Source organism: Pan troglodytes, chromosome 9 (assembly GCF_028858775.2).
Source record: "Pan troglodytes isolate AG18354 chromosome 9, NHGRI_mPanTro3-v2.0_pri, whole genome shotgun sequence".
In the NCBI taxonomy this organism is placed as follows: Eukaryota; Metazoa; Chordata; class Mammalia; order Primates; family Hominidae; genus Pan; species Pan troglodytes.
Window position 1 is genome coordinate 120,496,731 of NC_072407.2, and position 15,114 is coordinate 120,511,844.

At 44.7% G+C, this 15,114-nt stretch overlaps 1 protein-coding gene and 1 pseudogene across 5 annotated transcripts in view; one reads left to right on the forward strand and one right to left on the reverse strand.

Annotated features, from left to right (window-relative positions):
• IFT46 (intraflagellar transport 46) overlaps nt 1-13,661 on the reverse strand; it is a 21,535-nt gene extending 7,874 nt beyond the window's left edge. For 2 of the 5 annotated variants that reach the window (XM_009424058.4, XM_009424061.4), the window contains exons 1-8: nt 13,365-13,661; nt 12,561-12,657; nt 7,407-7,486; nt 5,353-5,505; nt 4,517-4,656; nt 2,860-2,934; nt 2,602-2,695; nt 2,070-2,198 (exon numbers count right to left, since the gene is read on the reverse strand). In XM_009424058.4, the coding sequence (XP_009422333.1) occupies nt 2,070-2,198; nt 2,602-2,695; nt 2,860-2,934; nt 4,517-4,656; nt 5,353-5,505; nt 7,407-7,451 (636 nt within the window). In that variant the 5' untranslated portion in view covers nt 7,452-7,486; nt 12,561-12,657; nt 13,365-13,661. 5 annotated transcript variants of the gene reach the window in all.
• LOC134807280 (large ribosomal subunit protein uL18-like) lies at nt 8,167-9,270 on the forward strand (annotated as a pseudogene).
• Nucleotides 13,662-15,114: the final 1,453 nt, after the last annotated feature.

The following is a 15,114-nucleotide window of genomic DNA, read 5'->3' on the forward strand; positions in this document are numbered from 1 at the left end:
TGCTGCTGTTTCATATTCGAGCTTGCTGATGACAGCTGCTGCCAGCTGCTGCCACATGAAACAGTAGCCAAATGAAGGGGATAGGAAACCCTGATAAAATCTGCTGCAGCCAGGCCAGGCATGGCGGTCACACTTGTAATCCTAGCACTTTGGCAGTCTGAGGTGGGAGGATCAGTTGAGGCTAGGAGTTCAAGACCAGCCTGGGCAACATAGTGAGACCTTGTCTGTACTAAAAATTTAAAAATTAGCCAGGCATGGTGGTGTGTGCCTGTGGTCTCAGCTACTTGAGAGGCTGAGGCAAGAGGATCACTTGAGCCCAGGCGTTTGAGGTTGCAGTGAGCTACGACTGTGCCACTGCACTCCAGCCTAGGCAAGAGCGAGATCCTGTCTTTAAAAAAAAAAAAAGCCAAGTGCAGTGGCTCACACCTGCAGTCCTAGCACTTTGGGAGGCTGAGGCAGGAGGATCACTTGAGGTCAGCCTAGACAACATAGGGAGACCCTACCTCTATAAAATAAAAATTAAAAAAAAAAAAAAACCTAGCCAGGCATGATGGCACACACCTGTGGTCTGTCCTGGCTACTTGGGAGTCTGAGGTAGCAGGATTGCTTGCAGATCGAGGCTACAGTGAGCCCCAATCACACCACTGCACTCCAGCCTGGGTAACAGAGCGAGACCCTGTCTCAAAAAAAAATAATTTGCTGAAGCCATGGAAAGGCAGCAGGTCAAAATGGCAGGACTGACCATAATGAAATACCATTTAGGCTGGGCTTGGTGGCTCACACCTATAATCCCAGCACTTTGGGAGGCCGAGGTGGGTGGATCACCTGAGGTCAGGAGTTCGAGACCAGCCTGACCAACATGGAGAAACCCTGACTCTACTAAAAATACAAAATTAGCTGGGCGTGGTGGCGCATGCCTGTAATCCCAGCTACTCGGGAGGCTGAGGCAGGAAAATCCCTTGAACCCGGGAGGTGGAGGTTGTGGTGAGCCAAGATCACGCCATTGCACTCCAGCCTGGGCAACAAGAGTGAAACTGTCTCAAAAAAAAAAAAAAAAAGAAATACCATTTCACACCTACTAGGATGGTTAGAATAAAAAATACAAACAAAAAGTATTGATGAGGATGTAGAGAAACTGGAACTCTCATTCATTGCTGGTGGGAATGTAAAATGGTACAGCCACTTTGGAAAACAGTTTGGTAGTTCTTCAAATGGCTAAACATAGAGTTTCCATATGGCCCAGCAATTCTACTCCTATGTATATACCCAACAGAATAACAATATATACCTACACAAAAACTTGTATACAAATATTCAAAGCACCATTATTAATAAGAGTGGACAGAACTAGAGAATGAATAAAGAAAATCTGGTAAATCCATACAGTGGATATTATTCGGCCATAATGAAGGAATGAAATAATTACCAGGGTCTAGGAGGAAGTGGGAGAATGAGGAGTGAATAGTAATGGGTATGAAGTTTCTTTTTGAGGTGATGAAATATTCTAAATTAGGTAGTGGTCATGGCTACAAAACTGTGATTATATTAAAACTAATAAGTTGTACAATTTAAAAGGCTAAACTTGCTGGTATTTAAGTTATATATAAATAAAGCTGTCATTTAAAAATAGAGCTGGCCCAAAGCAATAACCATCTCTTTTTTTTTTTTTTTTTTTTTTTTGAGATGGAGTCTAGCTCTGTTGCCCAGGCTGGAGTGCAGTGACATGATCTCGACTCACTGCAAGCTCCGCCTCCCGGGTTCACACCATTCTCCTGTCTCAGCCTCCTGAGTAGCTGGGACTACAGGCGCCCGCCACTACACCCTGCTAATTTTTTTTTTGTATTTTTAGTAGAGACGGGGTTTCACCATGTTAAGCCAGGATGGTCTCGATCTCCTGACCTCATGATCCACCCGCCTCGGCCTCCCAAAGTGCTGGGATTACAGGCATGAGCCACCGCGCCCGGGCCCATCTCTTTTGACAGGCAGTAAGTCAACTGTATGAGTGCCAGCAAGGCCTCCTCCACTCTTGGCCCTCTCCAGCTGGGGCCTATACTAAGCTAGTATCTTACTGTGATGTTGTGCTGCTTAGAATTCTCTGTTAACCAGAGTGAGAGCACTGTAGGGTCTGACTGCTTTGTAGAAGGTTCATCCAATACCAATAGGCCAAGGTTGTCAGGCTTTCCATCAGGACGTGGGACCTGGTTAAGAAAAAGGTAAGAAAGCAGAAAGGAAAATGTTTCCAATAAGTTAAAGAGGAAGAACACTTCTGGTTCATCATTATTACTAGTATTAAAAGCATGCTTATCATGCTGTACTCAATACTATTCAGAAAAAAAATATGATCCATAGCAGCTTAAATATGAACCTGTTGTCATAGATAATTAGGAAGCAAATACATGACAAACTGTTAATGTGTAATGAGATATTAAGTATTACTTAAGAGCAATGAGTGTAATTTGGAGTTGAGAGCAAGGTTAAGAACTCCAATGAAATGAACATGACTAGCCAATGCTAGTCAAAGAAATTAGGGAAACTGTTAAGAGTAACAGGGGCATCAGAAGAAATACTTAAGGAGTCATTTTCAGGATGTACTGACTATACCTTTAAGAATGCATCAATATCCCCGACAGCTGGGATAAAATCAGGAATGAAGGGCTTCAGTTTGTGGTCCAGGTCAATCAACTGAGGTGTGTACCTAGGAGATATTGCCAAGGGAAGGTAGAGACAGTCAGAAAAAGTTACTTTACTATTCAGGCTAAAAAAAAATCTAAGGGGAATGGCCCTGTTTCAGCCTAGAGATAGGAAAGGTTTGGGGCAAGGTAGGGATAGTGGGGTATGGTGGGAGGTCCTAGTACTCACCTACTGATGTACTGGAAGAGTTCCTTAATTTCAGCAGAAACTGGCAAATGCTCATAGTCTGCAGGGTCATAGGCCCTGGGAAAAGGAAAACAGTTTGTTCGAGGTGGCCAGAAAAGAGCAGAGGTGGCAGGGTCCTAGGTGCTGGTGTGTTACTGACTATAGGGACATGATCCTGAAGCTAGCTTCTGCCTCTCCAATATCTGCCTTTCCTGGTGGCTTGCAAGGCAACTTTAAGGTTGATTGTACTTAACTCTCAATTATCTCTGACTCTGAAGGACAGAGGTGCAGAAAATCCAAAACATAATATTTTTTTGATGTTAAAATGTAGCATACATGGTTTTCCTTTTTTTTAATGAAAGGATGACAAGAAAAGGTAGAACAAGAGATTTTAGGGCTGGGCGTGGTGGCTCACACCTGTAATCCCAGCACTTTGGGAGGCCGAGGCAGGCGGATACCTGAGGTCAGGAGTTCAAGGCCAGCCTGGCCAACATGGTTGAAACCCTATCTCTACTGAAAATACAAAAATTAGCCAGGTGTGGTGGTGCACACCTGTAGTCGCAGCTACTCAGGAGGCTGAGGCAGGAGAATCACTTGAACCTGGAAGGCAGAGGTTGCAGTGAGCCAAGATCGCACCACTGCACTCCAGCCTGGGTGACAAAGCAAGACTCTGTCTCAAAAAAAAAAGAGATTTAAATATCTGACATGAAAATAGTTTGCACCAGAAAAAAAAAATTATAGAAGTGTTTTTAGCAGTGTTATTATTATTTTTAAAATTTAATTAATTTATTTTTGAGACAGGGTCTCACTCTGTTGACCAGGTTGGAGTGCAGTGACCCGATCATAGCTCATTGCAGTCTCAAACTCCTGAGCTCAAGTGATTCTCCTGCCTCAGCCTCCCGAGCAGCCGGGACTATGGGCACACACCAGCATGCTCAGCTAATTTAAAAAAAATTTTTGGGCGGCCGGGTGCAGTGGCTCACGCCTGTAATCCCAGCACTTTGGGAGGCCAAGGCGAGCGGATCACGAGGTCAGGAGATCAAGACCATCCTGGCTAACACGGTGAAACCTCATCTCTACTAAAAATACAAAAAAATTAGCTGGGCGTGGTGGCGGGCACCTGTAGTCCCAGCTACTCAGGAGGCTGAGGCAGGAGAATGGCGTGAACCCAGGAGGCGGAGCTTGCAGTGAGCCGAGATCACGCCACTGCACTCCAGCCTGGGCGATAGGGCAAGACTCTGTCTCAAAAAAAAAAAAAAAAAATTTGTAGAGACGAGGTCTTGCTATGTTGCCCAGGTTGGTCTTGAACGCCCAGCCTTAAGCAATCCTCCTACCTCAGCCTCCCAAAATGCTAGGATTACAGGCTTGAGCCACCATGCCTGGCCACCACCTTTTAGATTTACTCAGCAAAATCTCATGTCACCCCCAAGCCCACAAACGTTTCAGATAGTAAAGTGATACTATAGGACTGGATAAGGTAGTGGAGTCATAAAGGGAGGAAAACTCATTATTATGTTGGGTTTCTGAGACATCTGAAAATCCTAAATACAGGAGATGAAAAGAGATGCTGGAATTTCACTTCTAACTGACGTCCTCCCACTCCAGTGTTTTGAAGGAGGTATTCTGAAGAGCACCCTTGGCTTGGGTGTTCTTTCCTCACCCTTCCAGAGGGGCTCCATGCTCTTCATCATCATCATCAGAATCAGAATCAGTTTCAGATGAATCATCATCATCATCATCGTCATCCTCATTTTCACTAAAGCCCCGTTGAGGTGTCAACTGTGAGGTCTTCTTCTTCTCCTGCGATAGGGCAGGGCAGGCATAGAAAGCTTCAAGTAAAAAAATCAAATGTACCTATGCCCAGTTCTCTATTGCTCTAACCAATACACCAACCACCTGGCACCTCGTCACCAGAAAGAGAAGGGGGCACTTCCCAGAAGGGGCTTGAGAGCCTTCTTCTGCCCCTGCTCAGCTACAAATGGGGACTCCACTTTCTAGAACCCTATTCCATTTCTCTACTTGAGGCTGGGGTATAAATTCTATCTAATTTTATCTATTGTACATATTACTTAGGTCTTCAGGGCCCTGTGTACACTTTAGACAGCTTCGGCCCGAAAAGCTATGGACTTTCAAAGAAGAGGATGGCAACTCTAGTTATTTTGGAAGAAAATCAGGGAATATGAAGTGGGAATAGAAATTTTAGGGGTCTTAATACTCACAAAGACCATAGAGAGGAAATCTAGTACTTAATTTGCAAGACTGCCCAGCATAAGCTGCTTGAAACTATCAAAAGAAGAAAGTTCAAAATCAACCTTGTGCCCATCAAACCAGCAGTCCCAGAGACTATGGACTTTCCATTTTTGTTCAGTGATATTTCTCTTCATGGAGTATCTGACCTATCTGTATTTCCCTTCCCTTACCCCATAAATTACATAAAATGACTACACATTCTCTCTCAAGATAAACAGCTCTTTTGTTCTTGACATTATAACCTACCTTTCTGTGCTTCTGGCTCTCTCTGTACCATCCCGCCCTCTCAAGTACATGAGAAGGGGTCTGGTGGCACTTGAGACTTGCAGGGGCGGGTGGAACAGGGTCCATGTCTTTGCCTCTGTGGCCTGGAGCCTGTGGCATGCCCTCCCTTAGGACCTGAAGGATGACCAATTGGCCCCCTTTAAAAGTAGGTTTTCAAAACTTGATTTCTATATACCATATGGCTTATACTGAGGTTAACACGTTTGATTCCAGTTGTTTAAAATTAATTTGTTTTTATGGTAAAGCAGCTATTGGCACACAAAATTGTGACACGTTACAGGACACCAAAAACTGCTTTTGGTCACATTTTGCTCTAAGAATAACAAATTTATTATACATAGATAAAAGTATATTCTAACTAAGCTATAATATGCATGGCAGATAATGAAACACAGTTGCAGAATTTATTCAGTGACTATGCCTTATTAGTATATGACTGATAAGAACTTTCTAGAGCATTCTTTCTCAATTCAAGATTTGCCAAAATTATCCTTAGTCACATAGGAAGCAGTTTTGGCAGAGGGAACTTTTAAGAATATTGTCAGCCCAGGGTGGTGGCTCATGCCTGTAATCCCAGCACTTTGGGAGACCGAAGCAGGCGGATCATGTGGTCAGGAGTTCGAGACCAGCCTGACCAACATGGTGAAATCCCATCTCTACCAAAAATACAAAAATTAGCCAGGCGTGGTGGCGCACGCCTGTAATCCCAGCTACTCAGGAGGCTGAGGCAGAAGAATTGCTTGAACCCTGGAGGCGGAGGTTGCAGCGAGCTGAGGTCATGCCACTACACTCCAGCTTAGGCAACAGAGCGAGATGACTCTGTCTCAAAACAAAAACAAAAACCATTAAAATGCAGCCATCAGGCTGGGTACAGTGGCTCACACCTGTAATCCCAGCACTTTGGAAGGCCAAGGCAGGAGGATCACCTGAGGTCAGGAGTTCAAGACCAGTGTGGCCAACATGGCAAAACCCCATCTCTACTAAAAATACAAAAATTAGCCAGGCGAGTTGGTGCAGGCCTGTGATCCCCCAGCTACTCGGGAGGCTGAGGCATGAGAATTGCTTGAACCCAAGAGGCAGAGGTTGCAGTGAGCCAAGATCACTGCACTCCAGCCTGGGTGAAAGAGCAAGACTCTGTCTCAAAAAAAAAAAAAAAAACAAAAAAAAACAGGCTGGGCATAGTGGCTCATGCCTGTAATCCCAGCACCTTGGGAGGCCTCCCGAGTAGCTGGGATTACAGGCACCCGCCACCACGCCCAGCTAATTTTTTGTATTTTTAGTAGAGACGGGGTTTCGCCATGTTGGACAGTCTGGTCTCAAACTCCTGACCTCAGGTGATCCGCCCGCCTCGGCCTCCCAAAGTGCTGGGATTACAGGAGTGCGCCACCACACCCGGCCAACATAAACGGTTTTTAAGAAATCATATGTGCAACTCTAAGGTCCTATATGTTTCTAGAGAGGTGGGCCTCTTGCCATGTTTCTTTCAGAAGCAGGGTGATTCTCTAGGTTCACAGAATAACAGCAGCCAATATCTGGGTCTTAAGACCTCAAAATTAAAATCTCTTTCACAAAATACTGGCAGTATCACAAGTATTGACAATGAAAAAATGCCTAGACTGATAATTTCAAACTCGCTTTAGCATAAAATTACCTGGACTGCTTCCTAAAAAATATAAATTCCCAGGCTTTTACTTTTGAGATTCTGGGCTGGGACTGGGAATCCGTATATTTAAAAATAAGTACCTCAGTTGAGTATTATGATCAGGAAAGTTTGTGAAACACTGGCCTACATTATGTGAAATTCCTCACCAAAGTCAATTGTAGTAGTAGGCTTTATTCCTGAAGAAGGGTCAAAATCTCAAGGCTCTTTGTAACTGATTTTCCTCCATGAGCTCAAAGGTCCCTAACCCCTGGAGGTGAGTGTTCAAGAAATGTTTACCGTTGAACTGGTGTCATCTCTAACTACTAAAAACCCAAAGCAGAAATTCTACAAGAAGCTGTGAGTTTTACTGTACCTTGTTATTTTCCTCTTCATACTCATCACTGCTGTTATCAGCCATAGCCTTGTTAGGAAGATGGGCAGAACGAGGAAGTCCTTAGAAAAAAAGTTTTTCCTTTAGATTATTGTTAAAATGATTTTTAAAGACAAATATTTTTTAGTTTTTAATACTTTATGCTCTAACCATTTTATAAAACAAGGTTTATTGGAACATCTGGCTAAAGAGACAGGAGACTGAATTCTAGTCATGGCTCTGCCAGTTCAATTCAAGATATATTTACTAAACATTACTGTGCTTAAGGCATTGGGTTAGACATTATACTATTCAAATTATCTGCCATTACATAAATAATATAAACTCTGGCCAGGGGCAGTGGCTCATGCCTATAATCCCAACATTTTGGGAAGGGGAGGCAGGAGGATCACTTGAGCCCAGGAGTTTGAGCCTAGACTGGACAATATGGCAAGATCCCATCTACAAAAAAAAAAAGGAAAAAAATTAGCTGGGTGTGATGCCGTGCGCCTGTGGTCCCAGCTACTCGGGAGGCTGACGCAGGAGGTCTGCTTAAACCCAGGAGTTCGAGGCTGCAGTGAGCAGTGTCCAGTGTTCATGCCGCTGCACTCCAGCCCGGGCAACAGAGTGAGAGCCTGTCTCAGAAAAAGAAAGAAAGAAAAGAAAAGGAAAAGGAAAAGAAAAGAAAGAGAAAAATATACACTCTGCCCTTAGTTTACACATTAGTCAAATTAGGTTAATAACTAGTAAAGTACAGAGTGCTGAATTCATACTAAGAGTGGGTTTGAAGAAAAATTACTTAAAATGATTTTGCCTTTTCACCCCCTAGCACTGCTGGGCCGGCAGGTCTCTGTCGAGCCGCGGACGCGGGTCTCTCTTCCGCAGAATGGGGTTTATTAAAATTGTTAAGAATAAAGCCTACTTTAAGAGATACTAAGTGAAATTTAGAAGACGACGAGAGGGTAAAACTGGTTACTATCCTCAGAAACGCTTGGTGATACAGGGTAAAAATAAATACAACACACCCAAATATAAGATGATAGTTCATGTAACAAACAGAGATATCATTTGTCAGACTGCTTATGCCCGTATAGAGGGGGATATAGTCTGTGCAGCATATGCACACAAACTGCCAAAATGTGGTGTGAAGGTTGGCCTGACAAATTATGCTGCAGCTTATTGTACTGGCCTGCTGCTGGCCCGCAGGCTTCCCAATAGGTTTGGCATGGACAAGATCTATGAAGGCCAAGTGGAGGAGACTGGCAATGAATACAATGTGGAAAGCATTGATGGTCAGCCAGGTGCCTTTACCTGCTATTTGGATACAGGTCTTGCCAGAACTACTGGCAATAAAGTTTTTGGCACCCTGAAGGGAGCTGTGGATGGAGGCTTGTCTGTCCCTCACAGTACCAAACGATTCCCTAGTTATGATTCTGAAAGCAAGAAATTTAATGCAGAAGTACACCAGAAGCACATCATGGGCCAGAATGTTGCAGATTACATGCACTACTTAACAGAAGAAGATGAAGATGCTTACAAGAACCAGTTCTCTCAATGCATAAAGAAGAGCGTAACTCCAGACATGATGGAAGAGATGTATAAGAAAGCTCATGCTGCTATAGGAGAGAATCCAGTCTATGAAAAGAGGCCCAAGAAAGAAGTTAAAAAGAATAGGTGGAACCGTCCCAAAATGTCCCTTGCTCAGAAGAAACATCAGGTAGCTTAAAAGAAGGCAAGCTCCCTCAGAGCTCAGGAGTGGGCTGCTGAGAGCTAAACCAAACAATTTTCTATAAAGATTTTTCAGATAAAGACGATAAACATATGGACAGAAAAAAAAAAAAAGATTTAACCTCTTTGAGTCTCAGTATTCCCACCTCTAAATGGGGTCACTAATATTTCTAACCCAGGCCTCTTATAAGGATCAAGTGAAAAAATTTATGTGCAAGGAACTGACCCAGGGCCTGGCAAATAATAGTCACAAGTTTGAATCTGAATCAGTATGCAAAGATAAAAGCAATTTTTAAATATTCTGAACAATTAAAAGGATAATTAATGACAGGCGCAGTGGCTCACACCTGTAATCTCATCACTCTTAAGAGGCGGAGGCAGGCAGATTGCTTGAACCTAGGAGTTCAAGACCAGCCTGGGCAACACGGCGAAACCCTGTCTCTACAAAAAATACAAAAATTAGGCCGGGCACAGTGGCTCATGCCTGTAATCCCAGCACTTTGGGAGGCTGAGGCGGGTGGATCACCTGAGGTCAGGAGTTCGAGACCAGCCTGGCCAACATGGTGAAACCCCGTCTCTACTAAAAATACAAAAAAATTAGCCAGGCGTGGTGGCACACTCCTATAATCCCAGCTACTCGGGAGGCTGAGGCAGGAGAATCGCTTGAACCTGGGAGGTTGAGGTTGCAGTGGGCCGAGATCACGCCATTGCACTCCAGCCTGGGCGACAGAGCAAGACTCCATCTCAAAAAAAAAAAAATTAGCTGGACATGGGGGCATGGGCTGGTAGTCCCAGCTACCGGGGGGTCTGAAGCAGGAGGACTGCATGAGCCCAGGAGGTCAAGGCTGCAGTGAACCATGATCATGCTACCGCACTCCAGCCTGGGTGACAGAGCAAAACTCTGTCTCTATAAATAAAAAATTAAAATAAAAGTATAATTAGATGTAAGGCATTAACTGGAATGAAAACATGATAAATGATTTCCATATCAAATAAATGCAAATTAAACACCTTTTTTTATTTACTAAATTAGCCCAAATTAAAAACAAACTATAATATCCACAGCTGTCAAGAGCACAAACATGCTCAAGTCAAAAAACTAGGTGGCTAGGTCACAAAGAATTGAAAACAGGGACTCAAATGGACACTTGTACACCTCTGTTCATAGCAGTGTTATTCACAATAGCCAAAATATGAAAACAACCCGAGTGTCCATTAACAAATGAATGAATTAAAAAACGTGGCATAGGCTTGGTGCAGTGGCTCACGCCTGTATTCCCAACACTTTGGGAGGCCAAGGTGGGTGGATCACAAGGTCAGGAGATCGAGGCCATCCGGGCCAACATGGTGAAACCCCGTCTCTACTAAGAATACAAAAAATTAGCTGGGTGTGGTGGTGTGCACCTGTAGTCCCAACTACTCAGGAGGCTGAGGCAGGAGAGTCGCTTGAACCCGGGAGGCGTAGGTTGCAGTGAGCCGAGATCGTGCCACTGCACTCCAGCCTGGGTGACAGAGCGAAATTCAGTCTCAAAAAAAAAAAAAAAAAGTGGAATATACATGCACTGGAATATTACTCAGCCTTAAAAAGAAAGTCTACATTCAACAACACAGATGAACCTTAAAAACATCACAATAAGTGAAGTAAGTCAGCCACAAAAGGATAAATACAGTATGATTTCACTTATGTGGTTCCCAGAATAAGCAAACTCATAGAGACAGTAGAATGGTGGTTACCAGGGAGGAGTGGAAGCAAGCAATAGGGAACTATTGTTTTGAAGGGTATGGATTTTCTGTTCGGGATGATCTGGAAATAGTGGTGATGGTTAAACAACATTGTGAATGTACTTAATGTTATTTAATTGCACACTTAAAAATTGTTAAAATGGCAAATTTTATGTTATGTATATTTTACCACAATAAACAAACAGAAACCCTGGATGTCATCCTTGATTCCTAACTCGAGTCAAATCCAATCCATCACCAAGTCTTAGTGATTCTGCGACAATGTCTTATACCGTATTTGCCTCTTTTCTTTATTCTCAGCTTCCTCACCAGAGGCCAAGCCACTATCATCTCAACTCAGCCATCACAACAGTCCATTCCACACACGACAGCAACACAGCCTCCAAAGCTCTGCTTATTGTGCTTCCTGCCCTACCTCTCTGATCTGACCATATCATACGGTAGTGTCCCCTCTACCATAAGCTGGTCTCTTTCAGGTCCTCAAACTAAGCCAAGTTCTTTCAGGCTTCAAGGTTTTTCACATCTCACATACTGTTTCCTCTTCCTGGTCTACTTTTCCTCAGTGTCTGGATCCCTGACATCTATCAGTCTTACATGTCACCCCTTTAGGTCTTCCCTGACCACCCTATCAAAAGTGGGTCTCTGGCCAGGTGCAGTGGCTCACACCTGTAATCCCAGCACTTTGGGAGGCCGAGGCAGGTGGATCAGTTGGGGTCAGGAGTTTGAGACCAGCCTGGCCAACATGGTGAAACCCCGTCTCTACTAAAAATACTAAAATTAGCTGGGTGTGGTAATCCCAGCTACTCGGGAGGCTGAGGAAGGAGAATCACTTGAACCCAGGAGGCAGAGATTGCAGTGAGCCAAGATCGCACCACTGCACTCCAGCCTGTGTGATAGAGTGAGACTTTGTCTCAAAAAAAAAAAAAAAAAAAAAAAAAAAAAGTGGGTCTCCTTCCTCACTGTTATTCTCCTTAACAGCAAACAATCTGCCTCCATCAGTGTGCACTTACCACATTTGGCATGTGTTTACTCATTTGTCATCTGCCTCCCATGATTACCAGCATCGGGATGGCAGGGACATTGTGTCATTTAACACTATTTACCCAAGTGCCAGGCATAAGGCTGGCACACAGTAGGCATTTTAAAATGCTTGTTGGCCAGACACGATGGCTCACACCTATAATCCCAGCACTTTGGGAGGCCAAAGCGGAAGGACTGCTTGAGGCTAGGAGTTCAAGATCAGCCTTGGTAACATAGGGAGGCCTCGTCTCTATAAAATTAAGAAAAAAAAGTTTGTTGAATAAATAAATAGTGTTCAGTCCTTTAAAAACATTCCACTGTGATTTTGGTTGGGGTTGCAGGCTAAGGGGAGGTTATGAAGCATCTTCAAAGCTAGGAAAGACATAAGTTAAAAAAAAAAGAAAAGAAAAAGAACAGTGAATTCCTGGCAGACAGTGAGCAAAGCAGTAACATGAAGTAAATGGTGACAGGGTTGGATTGGGGGAAGATCCTGTAATTTGGAAGGCTATGATTTCTCCCCCTTAACTAGTCAGAAAACAAACAATGGCAAGTGAAGTAAATTGACGCTGAAAGTCAACATTTGCTATTATAAAACAAGAACTTCTTGAAGACAACCGTGAATCCAACCTGCTCTTTCAGTAGCATTTCTCTTCTTTCCTCTCTTACCTTGGTGTCTTGGGGTTGGAGTATAAATACTTGCAACCTCTTCGGAGTCGTTAATCTCTAGACGCTCATCATATGTCTGGTTTTCAACAACCTTGGTCTGAGCAAAGGGAGACATAATTACATAGCTCCTATCATGAGACATAAAGCACTCTGCCAGGAGGTATATTCCAAACCAGCATTGGCTCCTCTTCCTTACTCAAGAAACCAGTTTTTCACAAAACCATCACCGCATCCAAACTTTCCTTCAGGCTTCCTGGCCCTCGGTCAAGCAGTTAAGTCATTCTGTTGCAGCCCTTATTTAGGAACTGCTGGCAGGCTGGCTGAGGAACCAGGGAATCGTGGAGGGAAAGAGAGCCAACTTCTGCAGCTTCCCAAAGCTGTACGACCACGCGCAAGGGCAGAACACTATTTGTATGTGGATGGCCAAGGCTGTTGAGGTTTCTCAGGGAAGGCTGTAGAGGTTCTAGAAAGAGTTCTGTCTCTGGAGTCACCTCTGGGGTGGGGTGGGGTGGGTTGAGGCAGGGTAGGGTGGGAGGGTCCCCGAAGAGCGGGGAAACTCCAGTCTCTCAGTCCCATCCAATAATCCCCAAATCATCACCTCCACTTTCACCCTTATCTTGCAGATAGGATCCCACCTAAGTTTCTTGGGGGAATAAAGGAAGCAGGACGGTTGGTGGTGAGGTGACGAAGGAACAGTTACCACGGAGATTGGAAGAGGTAACCGGGAATGGGGTAAAGGGGAGTCCTCTTAAGCCTCTCTAGAAAGACGACAGTTCCCTTTTTGCTGGGATGAGTACTAATTACCTGTAGCCCTTCTGAATCCGTCTCCTCTATAATGGAAAGAACCCCAGCCTAGGGCTGGGGTCTCACTCCAGTCTCAAAGCCAGGCCACTTTAGGATTCCACGCCAAGCAACCAGCCTGTTGTCAGTCGCTAGGCAAAAAGATAAATTTTAAAATTCGCGAGAGTTGCTTCCACTCTCGTGAGACCTCCTGCGCGTTAAGCCTCACCCGCGAAGGCTCTCCACGCAGGAAGAAGATCAAGGAGTCACGGATAAAGCCTCTCTGGGCGGCCAAGTCGCCTGTTTGTCTATGGTTTCCGTAAATACGTCTGTTGCGGCATCTAGCGGCTGTGGGTGGCAACGCCGGCTGATAAATTTCGGGCTGGTGTAGAGTTAGCCCTTCAATCTGGAAACAAGGTGTGCGTTTGTTCCCCTAGGACAACAATCTCTGGGGATGCAGTTGCTCCCAGATCAGTCTTAGCAGGATGTAGACACATTCCAGGGGGAATTTCGCAGCACTCTGTAAGTCCTTTTCTAGCACTATATTACACTATAGTCTTTCCCCTCCACAGGGTGCCATGGAATGGAACATACTTATAGCAATAAATTATTCCTCGGGTATCTGAGGTTCAAATTTAACTCTGTGGGCCGGGCGCGGTGGCTCACGCCTGTAATCCCAGCACTTTGGGAGGCCAAGGCGGGCGGATCACGAGGTCAGGAGATCGAGACCATCCTGGCTAACACGGTGAAACCCCGTCTCTACTAAAAAATACAAAAAATTAGCCGGGCGTGGTGGTGGGCGCCTGTAGTCCCAGCTACTCGAGAGGCTGAGGCAGGAGAATGGCATGAACCCAGGAGGCGGAGCTTGCAGTGAGCCGAGATCGCACCACTGCACTCCAGCCTGGGCAACAAAGCGAGACTCCGTCGCAAAAAAAATTTTTTTTTCACTCTGTGTCCTGTCTTTCTTATTTGCTAAAGAAGACTGTTAACTTATTTAAAGCAAGACCTGTGTCTAATTAATTTTTAAGCTTTGTAACACCAGTGCATTGCAGAAATTAGACACTAACAATGCTCCTTGGGTGGATGAATCGAGGAATGAGTGAACGGAGATGTAAGGAACAAATATTTTCAAACTGTGGACATAATTAATTTGGGAAGTCAGGGAGAGAGAAACATAAAATATTGGAGGCCAGGTGCGGTGGCTCACACCTGTAATCCCAGCACTTCAGGAGGTAGAGGTGGGAGGATTGCTTGAGTTCAGGAGTTTGAGACCAGCTAGAGCAACATAGCAGGAACCGCCCCCCTCCACTCTATTAAAAATTAAAAAAAAAATTTTTTTTAAATTAGCCAGGTGTGGTGGCACGCGCCTATAGTGCTAGCCACTCGGGAGGCTGAGGCGGGGGGATTGCTTGAGCCAGGGAGGCAGAGGTTGCAGTGAACCGAGATTGGGCCACTGCATTCACTCCAGCCTGGGCAACAGATCAAGACCCCATCTCAAATACAAATAATGAATAATAACAATAATAATTTTTTGGTCGGGCACGGTGGCTCACGCCTGTAATCCCAGCACTTTGGGAGGCCAAGGTGGGTGGATCACAAGGTCAGGAGTTCAAGACCAGCCTGACCAACATGGTGAAACCCCCGTCTCTACTAAAAACACAAAAATTAGCTAGGCATGGTGGCACGTGCCTGTAATCCCAGCCACTCAGGAGGCTGAGGCAGGAGAATTGCTTGAACCCGGGAGGTGGAGGTTGTGGTGAGCCGAGATCGCACC